At 40.4% G+C, this 18,708-nt stretch overlaps 2 protein-coding genes across 2 annotated transcripts; both read right to left on the bottom strand.

Annotated features, from left to right (window-relative positions):
* LOC310951283 (neurexophilin-2-like) lies at positions 1–4,958 on the bottom strand (the record flags this gene model as incomplete). Its single annotated transcript, XM_083919432.1, has 2 exons — positions 1–843; positions 4,881–4,958. 2 exons carry the CDS (start codon positions 4,956–4,958, stop codon positions 1–3), a joined length of 921 nt encoding a protein of 306 aa, XP_083775558.1.
* Positions 4,959–10,298: 5,340 nt separating this feature from the next.
* Positions 10,299–16,623, bottom strand: stac3 (SH3 and cysteine rich domain 3). The gene is made up of 13 exons (XM_083920031.1): positions 16,344–16,623; positions 15,445–15,484; positions 14,910–14,988; positions 14,207–14,360; positions 13,979–14,076; positions 13,750–13,810; positions 13,483–13,580; positions 13,242–13,311; positions 12,953–13,002; positions 11,893–11,975; positions 11,671–11,722; positions 11,412–11,549; positions 10,299–11,280 (listed from the first exon to the last, which is right to left on the bottom strand). The coding sequence occupies exons 2-13, from the start codon at positions 15,450–15,452 to the stop codon at positions 11,173–11,175; spliced, it is 999 nt and encodes a 332-aa protein (XP_083776157.1). The 5' UTR covers positions 15,453–15,484; positions 16,344–16,623; the 3' UTR covers positions 10,299–11,172.
* Positions 16,624–18,708: the final 2,085 nt, after the last annotated feature.

Raw genomic sequence — 18,708 nt, 5'->3', positions numbered from 1 at the left:
TCATCCGAAGTGCTGCTGGTTCTGCTCTGTCTGAAAGTTGTGGTCCGGACAGACTTTCTGCACCAGCCTGTAATCGGTGCCGGTGAAGGCGATGAAGATGCATATAACCTTAAAGGGTTTGGCGCAGATCCAGGCTGCCTGGGATTGGGTGTTTTCTGAGTAGCAGGTCTGCCCGGGGTCGTACATGCAGGGCTTGGTCTTCTTGGACCGGTTGGTTCTCTGGTATTCGATCCGGCAGTTGAGTTCGGTCACCATCAGCATGTCCTGCTGCTGCTTCTGCTTGTCTGGAGGAGAAAAGCTGGTGGACTGAGGTGGGCTCTGGAACTGGGACATCAGATCTGGAACCAGGACTGAGTTTTTGGCATGAATGCTCTGGGCTTCTGCATCCAAAACCTCCCATCCTACAGCTTTGGAGGGGGGAACGATGCTAACGGATATGTTCCCCAGACGGGATGAGTTGTGCCGGAAATACACGCTGAATGTGCCATTGATGTGGTCCACAATCTTCCCCGTCACCAGGAGGCTGAACTTCACTGTTTTCACGTTGAAGTAAAAATCGCCCCAGCCCAGGATCTTCTTGGCCTTTGTGGAAGTTTTTGAGGGAGGTTTGGATTTTGGAGGAGGGCGGTACAGATACTGATCCAGGGCTTGAGAGAAGTTCTGGGGCCATCCGTACGGGCCGAGAGAGCCGTAAGCAGGCGTTTTTTGTTTGGTGGAGATGATCTGTAAGTCTTTGAAGATATGTTTCACTTTCAAAGGAGCTCCCACAGTGTCTCCTGTTCCTCCCTCCTCCTCGCTCCATTGTTGGCTCTGAACGTCCAAGGGCTTGGATGTTTCTTGAACCTGCAGAAAGCAAAAAGATAAATCAGGAAATGCTTAAAATTGTAAGTGCTCATTTGATCCTAGTCTAAAGGGTGAACTTGATACAATCGTCCTCGCCTACGGGAGTCCCCATCTTGTCAGACTTTGACTCTGCCTCATTTCCTCTTACCAAAAAAGGGCATGTATGTGGCGTTGGGGGGAGGGAGATACGTCCATCTGGCTGACGTAAACCTAAGGGCCAGAGGCTAGCTGTCACTCAAGAGGCCGCGCCCCTAATTATTCATATAATTTAACCTCCAATAGAATAAAAACTAGCCCTACAAAAAAAATCAGTCCCCTCAGTGTTGTCATGGAGATATGAACTAAGCATATAGACTAGAATGGTTTTATGTACAAGGCCATAACAGGTTTAATTATGCTGTGAAAACAGCCTATTTAACATGGGGCTAATGGAGAAACTGCTTTATCATGAAACCGCTCCTAGTGGACACTTGGAGAACTGCAGTTTTTGCACTTCCGTATAGGTTTAACCAGGAAGTTGCTGTGGTGGGGGATTGAGTCACCTCTCTACTTCCAGCCACACACACACACACCAGGTGTGGGCCAGGTGCAGCTTTAGTGGTAATGGATAATTTCTCCTATAGCTGTCTTCATATCTTTCCATATTCTTCAGAGGTACTTTTATACCTGCAGATAGTTTTGAAGAACTCATTCATAGTATAATCTCTTCAAAAGACAGTTTCTCAATCTAAGTACAGTAAATACAGTACGACAGATTTGTTTTGGTGCATTATAAAAGATGAGAGACAATAGGCCTCTGGACCACCAGGACGACCTCAAATGAAGGACAGTTTCATTGTAGCTGCATCGCGAGGTAGCAGATAATCGAAACAAATAATTATGCTCAACTTGAAATTGACTGTGATCAATACATCAGCACCTTCAGGCAAAGACTACACTACCACGGAGCACGCACACACACAGTCACATTCATATTGCCATTAACACGTTTTAATTTGGCTGTCCTCCTTCACACTCTCTCTCTCTCTCTCTCTCTCTCTCTCTCTCTCTCTCTCTCTCTCTCTCTCTCTCTCTCTCTCTCTCTCTCTCTCTCTCTCTCGCTCCCTTGTTAAAACTCTCAATCCTCTTTTCAATGCCACCTTGATGACGGACTGAATCTATGGGCTTATTAATCAATATGTTTGAGAGAGAGAGAGAGATGAGCACGGTCAACACAGAGATCACTGTTGAAGTGATATTATCTGTGAAAGAGCTAAACACCTGCAAACTGTATATAATATATGTTTCATACTGATCTCCCTCTGTGCCAAATATGTGTCAGCCATCTCAAAAATCCCTCTTCCTGCTTTTAATCTTTTTCTTCACCGTCGTCCCCTTAAATATCAATATTTCCATTTTTACATTGATTTGGATTGCTTGAAATTAATAAGGGATTAATCTTTTGACTGGAGTCACCATTCACTTCTCCTTCCTGTCCCTCATATTTTTGTATTATATTATTATATAGTACATTATATTTTTGCTTTGGTAGGATGGTGATGTCAGTAATAGTTTGGTTTCCATAGCTCACACAGAACAGTATACAGATATACGGTTAACTCCACCTGACTGTCCCTCTCCGTTATAAATAGCACTGCATAAAAATTATAAAACAAGTGAGGCTGTGAAAATGAACTGCATGTCCAGATTAATGAAGCATCTTATTATAAGCCAGGCAGCCAACTGCTATCCTGTCTATTACATAAAAATCTCAAAGAACTTTACTCCTTAATGAGGCTGTTTGTGACTGATATGTCTGAGATTCACTGCACAGTTGACGTGTGTAGGCACAATCAAAAATACCAATGTTAACAAAAAAAGGCTGAGTTCAGCATAAAAACTAACGACTAGTTGGGTGAATCCAAGTGCATGACTTTCTTTCCTCTCATTTGATTTTTAAGTGGAAGTGTGGATGCAGTGTGGGAGACAAGTCAACGTGTTTTAATGCCTGGAGAGAGTTTAGACGCGAGTTTAGGACTTGATCTCTATTTTCATCATTATGTGCTGAAAGCAGATAAAGGTTCAGTGTTATTCTCCCCAGATTTCCGAATAAACAGCTCCCAGGATATCATTATTTCTCGCACCTAACCACCCCCGGCCTGTGCCAATCTCTGTCTTCTCCTGTAACCATGAGCTTCAGCTGTGCCTATTGTTACAAGCCGAAAATCTCCAGCTATGTGCTGTTCTCACCTGTCCTAATTGGAGCCCACTGGGTGACAGCCGTGTCATTGGCTCTGTGTCAAGATGCCAGCACAGTGACTGCAGCTGAGCATTAACAGTGGAGTGGAGTGGATGCATGCACAACACCTGAGCAAAGCACCTGTAGAGGCACTAAAACTGACAAACCTGAGAGCAGTAATTGCATGTTAAGGACAGAGAGAACATTTTTGCCATTGGCTAAAAAGATCCTTAATGCATAGGATCATTTTTCACAACTTCACCACAATGTTTCTTGAAGTGAAATTTCGGCCAGGGTCTTTTTCGTACTTACCTACATCAAATAAGCCAACAAGACAGTTTTTTTCATGAAACAAATATTAACGAAGAAATCAACTAGAGCCGCTAACAGCCGGACGTGGCTAACACTGATTAGCTCGGGGCAGTGCGGTGAAGGCATTAAAACCGCTTTTTTAACCGCTAATACTGCTCAAAATAACACCAAACCTCTGCTGTAACATGATAAGAGTCTTTACACATTAACCGGAGCACCGGTGGGCTCCTTCCTTTTGGATTGCATTTGGTAATGGACTTGAATGGACTTTAGTACATTTGTGGTGCTTCGTTTTATGTACAGGGACACTTAGCATGCTACTGAAGAGGTTTGGTGTTATTTTGAACAGTATTAGTGGTTAAAAAAAACCTCCACTGCGCTGCCCCGAGCTAATCAGTGTTAGCCACGTCCAGCTGTTAGCGACTCTCATGGATTTCTCCGTTTATAGTTGTGACACGAAAAAAACTGTCTCGATGACTTATTTGATGTAAGTGAAGAAAAAGGCCATGGGATGATTTTGCACTGGAATTACGCTTTAATCGTAAAGGGTGATAAAACCTTTAAAATGGACAAAGGCTGCACATTAATCGTTTTAACTAATAAAGCACAAAATTAGGTTGCTTTGAGGTTTTCACATGGCAACTTCGATTTTCAAGTTACAGATGCTGCAGTCAGCCGCTCATGCAGCTAAATTAAGAAAATTGAATTAAAAAAAGGAGAGCCAGTTCATCTACAGTCATGTCTGAAAGAGAATCACAGATCAGGAGACTGGAACAAATTTACATTATGATGTTGGAACAGACCCATTTTGGCTGAACTTCACCACCTGATAGAAGAGACAACTTTGTCCTTTCAGAAAAAAAACAGTGAACATTTCATTCCTTGAATAAAACAGCATACTGCAAATGTTTCAATGGAACATTTTTAAGACTTGAATGTCCAAGTTGAATGTGAAATTACCTACAAAGTCAAGTCTCAAGCTAGTTAAAAATAATCTTACTGAAGTCACACCTGGGCACATGCCGATTAACTGTTCCCAACTCAGTCTATTTCTCAAAATAACATATTCTATCTGCAACCGATGTTACCATGTCAACTTGTATATTATCCTTTAAAAATGCCATAAAACTTGTTTTATTTTGAGCTTTGAATAATTTCTTTCTCTACTCTCTCTCAACAGAGTTTCATATATTTAAGAAATGATTCATGCTGATTGATTATTGATGATTCCCTTTCTCATACACAGAACAAACACATCTTCAATTATGAAAAAACAACAAAAAACACAACAAAAGAGGGCCGTTGATTCATTGTGCGACAATCCAACAAGATGTTTAACCGTGGCAGAACATGAGCAAATATGAAATCAACCGCAAATTAACAGCAAGTAAGATAAATAAAATAAAAGGACACTTCCGGGTGCCACTGCAACAACACCTTGAGTTAATAATGAGCAACACAACCTCAGGAGCAGAGCTAAAAGCGACTGTTTGCTGATCCTACTCACCGCTGAAGGGAGAAGCCACAGACAGGTGATGGCAAAGTTCAAACACAGCAATCTCATTTTGCAGCAACGTTGCTCCATGCAGAAAGCCGGAGTGTCTTCGAGGCAATCTGGCCGGCTGAATAAGTGGTGATTTACTGAGTTAAAGCTTACACTCACTTCAAAAGTAGAGAAGACATTCTGCAGTGAGAGACTCAAAATCCCCAAGATGTGGAGTGAATACTCGGCTCAGTGCTCCTTCTCCCCCCCACCGGCTCTCTCACTCTCTCCATCTTCTCTTCCTCTCTCTACCCCTAAACACACACACACACACACACACACAGAGACACACACACACACACAGACGCACACACACACACACACACACACACACACACACACACACACACACACACACACACACACACACACACACACACACACACACACACACACACAGAGACACACACAAAGAGACACACACACACACACACACACACACACACACACACACACACACACATACACACACACACACACACACACACACACACACACACACACACACACACACACACACACACACACACACACACACACACACACACTCTACCTCATGAATAAAGCATTGCCTCGGGAGGAGGATTGTGCCCAGTAAGATATTAGCCTAATCAAGGGAGAATAATTTGAATTTGTCGTTGGCTAATTTGTAGACGAATGTTTGTAACAGAAACAGTGTCACACTAAATATTCCTACACACAACCCCCCACACACATGCAGAGTCTTCACTCGCCTCCGTGCTCATTTTCACCACCTGACCGGCCCTTATTATGACTCATCAACCCGGGGAAAGGCCCTTTCAGGCGGGTACAGTTTGACAGCCCTGCCTGCTGTCCCTGCATACTGTAGCCACAGGGAAGCTGACAAAATGACAAGGGCTCTCTCCGGGAAATGTAAAAATCACTGACAAGTGAGATTCTGCCACTGCCTCTGCCTATCAGTGGAATTTCAAGCCAACAAATCACTGTAAGTAGGTCCTCACCGACCACACAAGTTGTCTCTAATAAAAAATGAGAGTCTGCATACCTAGAAACCCATTACATTTTATGCTCCCACATGTTTAAATGGCAAATACCATAACATGTTACGTATAAGCCCTAGTGGCTCATTAGCATGCTGGACGTCCAAGCCTCAGGCCGTGTGCCGTGCGAGTCCCAAGACTTCTAAAGGAAGTTTATTGCGGGGCCCTCAGTGGGCACAGCGCAAGCTGACCACTATGGCCCCTGGGTGCATAAGCATTACCTAACCACTAGGGCCCCCCCAGACCTGTCCAGCACTTACAATGTGAAGACTCCCAGGCCCCTTGGTGTTTAAAATGTAAGCTCACCAATAGAGCGCCCTTGTGTTTGAGCTGACCACTGGTACCCCCCGGCCCCTTTAGTATGAGGATCCCTGGGTACAAGAAAACAGAAAAGGTAATACAGACAATAATAATATTACACAACTGGAAAGCATAGATACATGAATAACAAATGCTTGATATTTGTTCTTCTCTTTTTTAAAAGTCTGAAAAGGAGTGGAAAGAAGTTTACACTTAAATCAGATGTACAGTGTTGGGATAAATCCTGTTATCAGGTGTCCCCAAGTCCCCAAGGCACCAAGTCTAAAGTCCACATCTAGATAGTTACATGCAGTGTTTTTGAGTCGTGGAATAATGTAATCAGACTACAGAAAATAATCAGTCCAGATTACATTTGTGAGTGTGTAATTACATTTTAGTTACATTGTCAAGGATTTCTTGATCACATTTTTGATTATGTCATAAAAATACAGAACGGAAATTTTAAAATGAAACTCTTTTCATGATACCAATTTGAATTCCTGAATATGTTCTAGCGTAGGACTGTCCCAATGTAAGTTACTCATCTCAGGTTGCCCTTTTTGTTAATGGTGACATAACTTTAAATTTGTTGTTGTTTCTGTATGATGATTGGTTGATTGAGTTTGTATTCCTTTTTATCCTATTTACATTGAAAATAGGATACCAACCTTTTAAAGTAAGTCCTTTTGTCGTGCAAGAGCAAAGTCCTCCATGTTGCATTTGAACAGCAACAAATACTTACATTAAATAAACAGTAACCAACATGTTAAATACACACAGTACACATGCAGTTTGTAGTACTGTTTTTGCATCAGCTCTAAATAATAAATATGCTAAATGCATTGTATTTGCATTGCAGATCTTTTAAGATGTTTAAAGAGAAAAAATATTTGTTGAACTAAATGTTTGTGGGTATGTAAATCCATGATTTTAAAATAAACTGCGGGATTTCCAATGTTTCATTTCGATGCCATCTACAATCTATGATCTAAGTAATCCAATTGATTACACTACATATTCCAAGAAAATGCATAATAATTTGTATACAGTAGCTGATTCAATTCAAAGTAATCTGACCCAGGACCCAACCCTGGTTACACGTCAGTGCGTCTCAATACGGATGCCCCTCTTGTTTTGTTTGCGCATGCGTGCGAGCAGGTTGAGGCGGAAGAACGTTTACGGTAAAAACGAACAAACAAAAAAACAGGGCCATATTAAAAGACAGAAACATAATTAAACATTCTACTTTCCTATGGTCATCATCGTCGCTTATTCAACAGACATAAAACTTTCGGCGAAAGGAAAACAGTTTTTCTTCTGGAGGCGATTTTAAAGAAAACAGAGGCGTGGTCAGGGTCTTCACATTCCCACAATGCATCGCGCAAATGTGGCATTTACAGGGTAAAAGGTTTAAACATTTATATCCTTCGCAGTATTGCTTCGACTAAAGCACTAAAGAGTGTATCGCTGCTGTGTAGATAGTTTATTTTGTGGAGGCTAATTAATTAAAAAATATTATATCTTTGTACATTGAACCGTCAGTGAGGATCGTAAGGCGGAGAATCACTCGAGCCTCTTTAACTGAATAGAGTCAGATCACTCTTGATTCTCTTCAGATCGTATAAATCTTTCGCCTTTTACTAAAGATTTCCGTGGAGAGGATCAATAAGAGTTTTAACTAATTTTTTGATGCCCTGCTCACGCGGGGCTTCCTCTATATGTTCAATAATAATTACCTTAGCAACACCAATGTATCTACCATGGCAATGACAGGCTTCAGATATATGTGCATTTCATTGATACATATATAACATATGTCCTGTATCGTGTTGTGTAAGTGTGTTATCTGCAGCAGCCCCGTGGACGCGGTACTGGAGTAAAGTGTCGTTGTTTACCGGGAAGGTAGGAGCAGAAAGTCCAGAGGATGGATGTTTGCAAAACAACAACAACTCTAATTTCACATCCTCGCGTTATTCAACAGTCACATCTTTTTGGTTAAAGGAAACATGACCTTTTCCTTGGGGGCGGCTGGGAACCGTAGGGTCGCCAGTTCGAGTCCATGTGTGGACCATGAATGGAGTGTGGGCTGGTGGCTGGAGAGGTGCCAGTTCATCTCTTGGACACAGCCGAGGTGCTGTTGAGCAAGGCACCGAACCCCCAACTGCTCGGGGCGCCGATCCATTGGCAGCCCCCTCGCTCTAACATCTCTCCATTAATTGCATGTATATATGTCCTGTTTGTGAATGTGGGCCTGAATAATAATAATGATAGTTTTTTGGTGTTATATTTTAATATTTGTGAATAATTATACATGGATGTGTCCAGTTTATTTCAATACTGGTAGCCTCTTAGCTTTTAACTGAGTCCTCTTTTACTCTTTTAGTCATTTATCCTGTCCTTATCTTTGTCTTTTAATTTTCTCTTAAAGGTTTTGTTATTCATTCACTTATGCGCGGAGTGAGGATGTAAAGGCTTTTGTTTTATTTTATTTTAATGGAAAGCACTTTGCATAAATGTATAAATAGAGTTGATTTGATTGCTAGTGCAATAGAATCTAAATGGGGATCCCTTTCCCCCGCACCTTTAGATAATGTTTATTATTTATACTTTTTTATGCGCACTATTTTCTGCTTTGTACTTCAACTGCTGCACAATCATTTCCCTCGGGAAAAACAGTGAAACAGTCTGAAGTAGACACTGAATCAGTTGCTTTACGCGCCTCTCTCCACTAGAGAGCGCACACCTCAAAATAAACCCAAACTTATCTAAACAAACATGATTATGATCGTCATGAATTCAGGACCGATGTATGTAAAAGCATAAATAATAACCCTAACTCGCACTCTTCACCCTTAGGTTTATTAACAATCAATTCGTTTTTCAGATGCATACACTTATTTTTTTATCGTCTCTAAATATCCTGCAAGAAAAAGAAAAAATTCTGTTGTATATTCCCTCAAAATAAAGCTATCAAAACTCCTCGTTGACAGCTTTATTTCTCCTTTTTGGTGATTTTAGTAAACAAACGAATTCAAAATGTGAAACAAGCTCCGTGCATGACTGCGGGGGGCAGCAACACACCAGCGGCGCAAACATCTACAGAGAAAGAAGAAGAAGAAGAAGAAGAAGAAGAAGAAGGGGAGGAGGAGAAGAAGAAGAAGAAGAAGGGAGGGGGAGGAGGAGGAGGAGGAGAAGAAGAAGAAGAAGAAGAAGCAGCAAAACACTAAATAGAAACACAATGTTGTTCCAGTGTTGCAGCTGAGGAAGGAGCAGAGAAAGAGCAAATTGTATGTGGACTGATGTTGATCTATGATTCTATCATTTATAGGATAATAAGATAAACACCAGTACTGTATCCAGAAGTTAGTTTGTCATCAGTTTAGACCAATCATGGATGCTGATGAGACTGAGGTAAAGACTGAAGAATAGATAGACTGTGATAGTGAGTGCTGCTGCTGCTGCTGCTGCTGCTGCTGCTGCTGCTGCTGCTGCTGCTGCTGCTGCTGCTGCTGCTGCTGCTGCTGCTGCTGCTGCTGCTGCTGCTGCTGCTGCTGCTGCTGCTGCTGCTGCTGCTGCTGCTGCAGCACCTGTGTGTGCAACATTGTGTGAGCAGAGGTAAGGAGGATAGGGATGTGAGAAATCTGCTAGAAGCCTTCCATCCAAGACCTGTTTTAATGCACTGCTCAGCCAGCTTGCTTTTCAAAAAGGTTGAAAGCTGCTGCTTCTGCTGGAAGTGGATGTTGAGGAGTTGTGTGAGCAAGGCAGGATGGATTTAGAAGGTGAAGCTGGTTCTTTGACAAATATATATTGATGAGTTTTATTTAGAAGGATATTTAGTAATACCTTGTTGCTGGCTTTTTTTCTGTCAAGAGTTGATTAAAGCACTCATTAGCTAATACTCCATAGTAAGCTGGTAACTTAAACAGCAACAGTACCAAGTGCTACTATACTGGACATGACTGCTTAATGCATTTAACTCACCAAGATGAGCCCCTCTGCCTCTTTTTGGTTAGAAATGCCATGTTGCCTTTTTTGGAAACATTTTAAAGAAACGCTCACACAAAGGGCACTTTCGGTTTAATATTTGAAACATTTATACTTCAAGCATTCAGCTAATTTTATCATCAGGAATTAGTGCAAACACTCAAGACCCCTTTTGAGCAGTATTGCTGTTTTTGTACCCAGTCTGTTATCATATAGCTTTTCTTCAGTTTGTCACATGTGAAATCATGTACGAGCCAAATCTAGAGAATGACCTTTGCACTGTTTACTCTCTGTGTTAATATAAAGCTATGTACATGGAGAAATGGCTTTGCAAACCAGTCATTAGTATCAGACAATAAAGATTAAAAGATCACTCACTAAGCAGGGGAATTGGTTCATTATCAGTACATTTAATTGTAATAAATAGTTAAATTCATGTTTTTGAATAATATAGCCACTAAGAAAAAAAACAGAAAGTTCAATGAATGGCACTCAGAGGTCTGAGGAACCCTCAACTGTATTGTCAAATTGATTTAGAAATATATTGCATTTTTTAAAATCTTTGTTAATTTTAAACCTTCATATCAAGTCACGTATTGATGCATGACCTTTCTCGAGGCTCTCCAGGTAGTCTCCACTTCTCCTCCTCAGCAGGTAGTAGCTCAAAGCATCTGACTGTTTCTATTACCATGCAGTCACAACAAACCCATCACCTGATCGTCTCTAATCAACATATTAATGTATGTAATGTATCGATCATTAATCCCTCCCCTCACAGCAAATACATTTCTGCTGATAGACATTCAAAAAGAGCAAATTTTGATATTCTTTCAGGTAACAAAAAGGAAAATTGACGAAAGTTTAGGTGGATCTCCCAAACAATGACATTTCCAATCTGTGCTGATGTTTAAAGTGTGTTGCAGGCTCTTTCATAGCATGTTGTGTTTTTCTTATGTCACAGTGATCTCCTCCAGCAGATCAGCAGGGAAGTAGCCCAGCTTGCGTCCAGTGCTGACCTTCAAGTAGCCGCCTTTCTCGTCCCCTTTTTTCACCACAATCTGAAACACAGCACAACTTAACACCCCAGCACCAGTATCTGCTTGATACATTCTCGCTAAGATCTCTACAGATTGATGCATCATTTGCAAAAGAAAAAAAAACGACTTTACTGGCAGACGTTCACACTTACCTGATCTTTCTTCAGTGTGATTTGTCCCATCTCTCTGTTCCCTACAAAGGAGCGTGTCACCTTGAAAACTCTTTCCGATGCTCGCACTTTTATGAGGTAGTTGGTGGGGAAGTAGCCCGACTTCTCCCCCATCTTTCCCTAAAGAGAGTGAACAGACTTTTAACAGAATCTGTTTTTTTTTTTTCGCAGACTGGAGCTGAACATTTAACGGATTATGTGAAAACTGAAAAGAATCAAGAAACTATTACGTTATACTCACCCTCCACCACTCTTCATTGGAGTCATCCAGTACTGTGATCCGATCACCAGGGCTAATACACAAACACACACTTTAAATGTCTTTTATCGCGGCCTTTTGGTTCAATTAATTGTAGTGTAGTGAACATTAGGGTAGGTTTAATTATTAAATAAGAAATGAATAAATGCTTTGTCTGAATAACATTAATGCATCTTGTGAATTATTTGCATCTTCCAAACATACTGAAAGTCGAGGTCGTCTTTCTCTATGGCCTTGAAGCGGTAGAGAGCCAGGTAATAGTGGGTCTGGGAGAATGTCCCCTTACTCTGTGGACAAAACAACACAGATGCAACTATTTTTAACATGCATATGCAAACATACAGCAGTGATACTCTGTCTGATACTTACTGCCTGCGGACAACCCAGTCACCTGAGTAAAATGTTGGCATTGTATGTTTGTGCAAACCAAAGATACGTTGAATATCAACGTTTCTGAACTGTCCTCATTCCCTCTTTGTCGCATACCAACACTATTTCACGCAGCAGGTTTTGAACACGTGGTTAACATTTCAAATTTAAACAAGAAAATTAACGTAACTTAGTTTTAGGCGTTAAAATTACATGGTTAGGTTTAGGAAAAATACATTTGAGGTGGTTTTACACCAGAGTCAGTTGAAAGCTCGATATGTCTCATACAGACAGAAAAAAACGGGCAAATATGTTTCATATCAACAAGGCCAACATTGTTTTTTCTAACGACTAAGCTTAGGGGTTGAGTGGCTGGTCGACCCTTTGCTTATTAAATCAAATAAAAATAAATTGATTCAAACTGGGATTTTTTTGTTTACTCTGTAAATAAGGTGCCAGAGCGCATAATAATTGAAAGCATCATAATAGAACTTGGTTATCAAAATATCCCCCTGGAACCCCCGATAAGGAAGTCTGGGTTAAGCCCTGAATGTTGTAGGAACACCCCTGCTTTCAGATGACCTGTGGGGAGCTGCTGTGACTGGATTTACCTATTGGCAAAGATGAGTGAAGACAGAAAATATTAACTGGCAATTCAATGAGAAAAGGAGCGATGGAGTTACCTTTTTTACCACCTCATACCAATCCTAAACCACTGTGTTTAATTTGACCATTGCTGTATGAAAGGTTAATATAAATATTTGTTTATTAAGATGCCCCCTAAGAAAAGCAAGTTGGGTATTTCTGACATACAGTACAGTAGGTTACTTTAGTTACTGCTTGAGAGTAAAACTGAACTGTTTTGTAAAAAAAAACAAAAAAAAAACGTCCTAACCTTGTCATCTGCTTTGTCTCCTCCTTTCTCCTTCTTCTCATCAGGCTTCCCTGTATGGACATAAAACAGCTGACTCATCAATACATTTCTGCTTTTGGCGAAGGCGAAGAAGTTTGAATAATGTTACTTATGTTATATTCACTGTTTCATGTAACATTTAATCCCTACACTTTAAAGAATACACATTTTTTTATTAATTTCATATATATGATATGATATGATATCGAAATATGCACAAATTTTCATTTCTTTACAAACACGTAACCATCACAATAGTTTTTATTTGTACCATCTCCTCCCTCCTCATTCTCTTTGGGCTGTTGGTTCTCCTCTTCTTCTTCCTCCATCATCATCATTATCTAGAGGGGGAAACGCTGTTAATGTCAGGTGTCATATTTCACATCATTTTAGATTAGCTTTAATACTGTTATGTCTGGATTCATGCTTGAACAATTTCCTCTGCAGGCGTACGACTGAAGGGTTTGACTTTTGCAGTTGGGTTAAAAGTTAATTTTACATTTTTCACTCACATTTTTCTTGTCATTTTCATTCTTTTTGCGCTCCTTATTTGCCATGATGACTCCGACCCGCAGGGTGTCAAAGACGGGGTCGTTCCTGTTCGGGTTGTCTGGTTAAAGACAGAGTAGTTAGCCAGATAAGTAAATTATAGTATTGCTAATTAGATTATACACTTTTACAAATAAGCTATATTCTTTTACACACAATCAATACATTGAAAAGGTTGATAAAACGTATCGTAGGTATACATGAGACATATTGTCATGCAGTGTACTCACTCGGATCTGGTATGTCACTGCTGTACAGCGGGGAGCTGTAGGCCCTTCTAAAGCCAGGTGGCTACAGGAAACAAATAGATCCCATCAGGTTTCTCTATTTCCAAACATATCTGTCTCATAAGAGGTAAAAGCATGGGAATCTGTATACATTTGAGTGGCCTGCTGTAGCTACACTAGGTCTAGGTTTTTTATATCGAGCAAGCATGACAGCGAAAGGAACAGGACTCACAATTTTACCAAAGCACTTCTGGAACTCGACGTAAGACTGACATGAATGGTGGATGTTGGTCTTGCAGTTTTTACACCTCAGCGCAAACTTGTTGTTCACTGAAAAATGAACACAGGGACAGCAATCGGGTCAGTCAGAATCAGCCAAGATTGAGTTATATGTAGAAAACATATAAACTATATACACGCACACATATGTAAATAACAAAGTATAATTTCCAATACATACGGACTATCATGCGAGCGCAGACATCACAGAACTTGGGTTTTTTGCAGTAGTGGTCCTTGAACTTATGGGGTTTGTCGTTGACCCGGACAACAGGAGGAGGAGGTTCTGGTTCCTTCTCCTCCACCTCCACCTCCTCATCATATATGAAATAGACCTAGAGACACAAAAGGCATATCTCAGTCATTTAAAAAACACAATACAGGGCAACATTTTGATGCTTGGGGAAGCATTGCCTGCACGGGGGAAATAATTTGATTAAGGGAAAGCGATTAAGTGGCAAATTTGTTGCTGTGTGTTGCCCACTTTTCGTGATTTGATGCCAATGTGTAAAATCATGACACATTTTTTGCATTATGTAGAGTTTCTTCTATAAAAACAGTTTGAAAAATTATGTACCCACTGTTGCATTTCTATGGTATTTAATTTTAAGTACAGTGAAGCATTCTTAGGATGTGCATAGAGTCATTTATATCATGTGATGTTTGACAAGATTTGCTTCATTTTGGTGTTTTCTGACCCCACAGGTGTCAGCCAACAGTGTTGCTTTATCCCACAGAGGATAAAAGAGATAAACATTTAAGTCAAGGCTCATAATTTTCCAATGGACTCTGCACTGCGTTCCTGTCCCAGCTGGTGGCTATTTTAAACTAGCCCGGGAATGGCACTTCTAAGAGTGGGGGGTTGACATGGTCCTGTCACTCACAGTGTCTCCGTCCTCTCTCACTACGTTGTCAGGAGCTGGAGGGTTGTCATGGATATCCACAGAGTTTTTGTCATCCTCCCTGACACACACGAAGAAAAAAACAACAACAGTGATGTGACTGTGATCAAACCATGCAGCTATCATGCATCATTACTTTTACGTTTGTGTCAACTTTTGTTTCAAAACAGGTTACAAGGTATTCACAGGACGACCTCATGGAGCGACCCAATGTAACCGACATATCAAATTGCCATTCCACCTCAAAATAGTTGATTATTTATTGTTGGAGACTCATTTGACATATTTGCTCCAGTGGACACAGAGCTGGTTTATCATTGTTGTATTTAAATATACTGAAATTGATGAAAACTTGGTTGGTTAGGAGGTTTTGTGCTTTTTTCAGTCTGGACTGTTGTAACAAGTAGCCCACTAAAATTTAAATGGAGGCTTGTGAAGATGTAGGTGAAGAGGCAGTCAAAGTCGGGCAAACAATATATTCGTACTGTAATTAAACTTATTTCAAGAAAATACTCACAGGTCCATGATGTCTGGTGGATAATGTCAATACTGCCCACCTAAAAAGATGCATTTATATATTATTATCTTTCTGAAGCAAATAATTGTGAGAAGTTTTGAAACAAGTTTGCAAATGAATGATGGCAGGAATAAAGGACAAAAGATTTAGTCTTATATTTTAAGCACTTTAACAAAGAACTAAACTTATGTCTTGTTTCTCCTTTACCTCAAATACATGCGTCTGTTTAACTATGCCAGCTGTTATGTAAGATCAACAAATAGCCACCACAAGCCACATACAGTATGTATATTTCTAAATGCTCATAGAGACACAATTGAAGGAAATAACATTTAGCGTTTATATTTGTCATGTATGAATGTTGACCTTTACATGGCACCCAATCAAAAGGTATTACATATATTGTGGCACTGTGCTATATCGTCTAGTATCTTCTATAAGACGATTAATATACACAGCAGAATTATGTGGTGTTTGTGATGTGGAAATTAGATTAGCGCAAACACTGTTGTATGAAACACAGGACACACAAACTGATACAGGGTGTATCATTGCGTCTGTATTAACAAAAAAGCTTACATGTAGCTTTGCACTTGAAGACACACATACTGTAGTGCACTTGTCTGCTTGACCCAAACTATTCAAGGGTTGTGAAATTCAATCTCATCGCAGCTAAATTTGGGTGCCTCTGCCAGTCAGGAAAAGAAGAGCGAAATTCTCGAAAGTAGTAAGGTAAATATGGGCAAAACATTCTTATCATGGCAGTTATTCACCTGGTATTTCAAAGCTTTATGTCACTGCCTTACACTGAAATGTATTTGAATAGACCTACTTTCATGCTTTTCTCATGCCAACACATTTTTGTAATGGATTAACTCAAGCTTCAAACTGGAACATACCTCTTGTCAAGATTCACGCAGCTCAGAGAAGAAATGACAACATCCAGTGTGTGGGGAAATCTCTGTGGGAGTGAGCCGTTCACCTGCTGGCAATGACTGGAGCGCTGTGCGACCACCAGTGGATCTGAGTCTGACAGACCAGCCAAACAACCTGTTTCCTCACTACAGGCCCTCAGAATTATGTGTCAACACTTGGACAGTCTGGGCTCTTTCTTTATTCCCTCTATAGCCTCTGTAGGTGATTTCCAAAGCGATTTCATGCTCGGGTGTGTTGCATATGTCTGTATTTGTGTACTAATCTATGATTTTGTGTGTGTGTTTGTGTGCGTGCTGGGCTGAGCGCTCATGTGTCAAGCTGACTGTTTGCAACAGCTGGGGACCTCAGAGTGAGCACTGATGACGAGGGGAAATCAGATACCTTCGCTCCCTCTGTCTTCATGCTGCTCACTGTCTTTGTCCTTTCATCCCTTGGAGACCAAGAACAATGCACAAACCTGTATATCACTGTTTTATTAAACATTTTATGTAATAATTCACTTTTGTTTTTACAGCAAGTATTAGTGTGGGTAGATGACAGGAAAGTTGATTAAGTCACCGTGAAGGTTTATGGTAGGTGGGTCTCAAATATCTAAGCTTTGTTTTCATGTAGGGAACATTAAAGTGTGCAGCAAATGGTGTGTGTTTACAGCTAATGGTTTATCTGGAAATTGAAGGTTTGTCCTGGTCGTGGTTTATCCTGAGGACATCAGGTCACCAAAATCTGGACCAGATTGATTCACCATTGATGAGTGTATACCGTATGTATTAGTTTAAGAATGTACACATATATTTATAACACCACCTAAATTAAGAATCCCAATATGCTATTTCCTTGACCTAGGAAGGTTCAATCAATATTTGTGAACACGAGCGTCTCTCTCTCAAAGCCAGAAACCAGAGAAGTAAGGCTCAAACTTGTGATGTCATCAGGTATAAAGTCTGCAGCTGCTCCATAGACAATTAATGGGAGACGGGTTTTGTGGAGCCACATTTGTCTTATACCCTATTAAGGTTTATTCTAGAGTAGTGTTGTCAGTTCTGAACCAAAGAAATAAATAAAAGGTGCAAACATTCCCCTGGATGGACTCATGTCATGTATGACAATGCCTTTACTTACTAATCACAAATTTGAGTTTTATACTTGTTTTGTATTTGTGAGAGTGTTGTTTATGTTTACTAATATTTCTTAACACCATAGGAATAACATGCATGAATTCCCTTTATCCCCTTAAGGCCCTTATCAGTATATCAATATTACCAGACAAATAATTATCACACACTTTGCATGTGGTGAACCTGGAGCCCTGGCTCCCCCTGAGGGTCCGGGGCCCCGGGGCAGCTGCCTTCTTTGCTAGGCTGTCTTATTCAATCATGGTATGCTCTCTAAATCACTGACAGCACAGCAAACACAAACAAGGTAATTACTTTACTTCCTGGCAGACATTTCTATAAGGCCCAATTTAACATAACATTGAGGTATGCATGGAATCAGAGGTGCTGCCTGCCAGCAGGCAAAGCAGCCAACTGCTTGGGGGCCCAGGTCAGTAGGGGGCCCCCGAGGGCTTTTAGTAGAGCACAATTTTCAAAGGTTTGTGTAATTAAAGGTTGAATATGGACAATAAGAAGAAGTCATAGTCGCAACAACAAAACATCATTCCACCACTCAGGTTGCCATGTTTGTCAGACCTGGTCCGGTAGCCTACAGGAGACCAGAGTCTGTTTGAGCCTGTTTGAACCCGTCCCCTCCGGCAAATCGCACCATAAAAACTAAAAGTATTGCAGAGGAGTTTGACTGGCCGTTATTGTTAGCCGTTACCATTAACATAAAGTCATTGTCAAACCCGTAAATTCAAAAACATATATATTAATCCAGACTTAATATATATTTTTTATGTAAAAGCAATACTTTGATTCTCTACCCCTTAAAACGCACCACGAGTGTATTATTTTCTTTTTAAATATAGCTTTTAATAAAGATTCTACATGTTCAACCTTTAATTAACCTTTTAAAAAACCTTTTAATGATTTCAATTCATATTTTGAAAATGACTAAATATGACATTTTTAAAATGAGCCCTTTTTAAAGATGTATATTTTTACATTTTGCATTTTTTGTAGGTGTCAGAATATTCATAACATAATGGTGATGAAAGCAGGTTTGAGGGGCCCCTTGTGATTTTTTCCCCCAGGGCCCCAACAGTCTCTAGAACCGCCTCTGCGTAGAATAATTATTTGGAGCTGGGGGCGCTGAGAAGCAATATAAAATGTGACATGCATTATCAGATTGGACACTTTTAAATACCCTACATATGTAACTGGGCATGTC

This window comes from Echiichthys vipera (assembly GCF_963691815.1).
Source record: "Echiichthys vipera genome assembly, chromosome: 9".
Taxonomy (NCBI): Eukaryota; Metazoa; Chordata; class Actinopteri; order Perciformes; family Trachinidae; genus Echiichthys; species Echiichthys vipera.
This window is presented reverse-complemented; position numbering and strand designations above follow the sequence as displayed.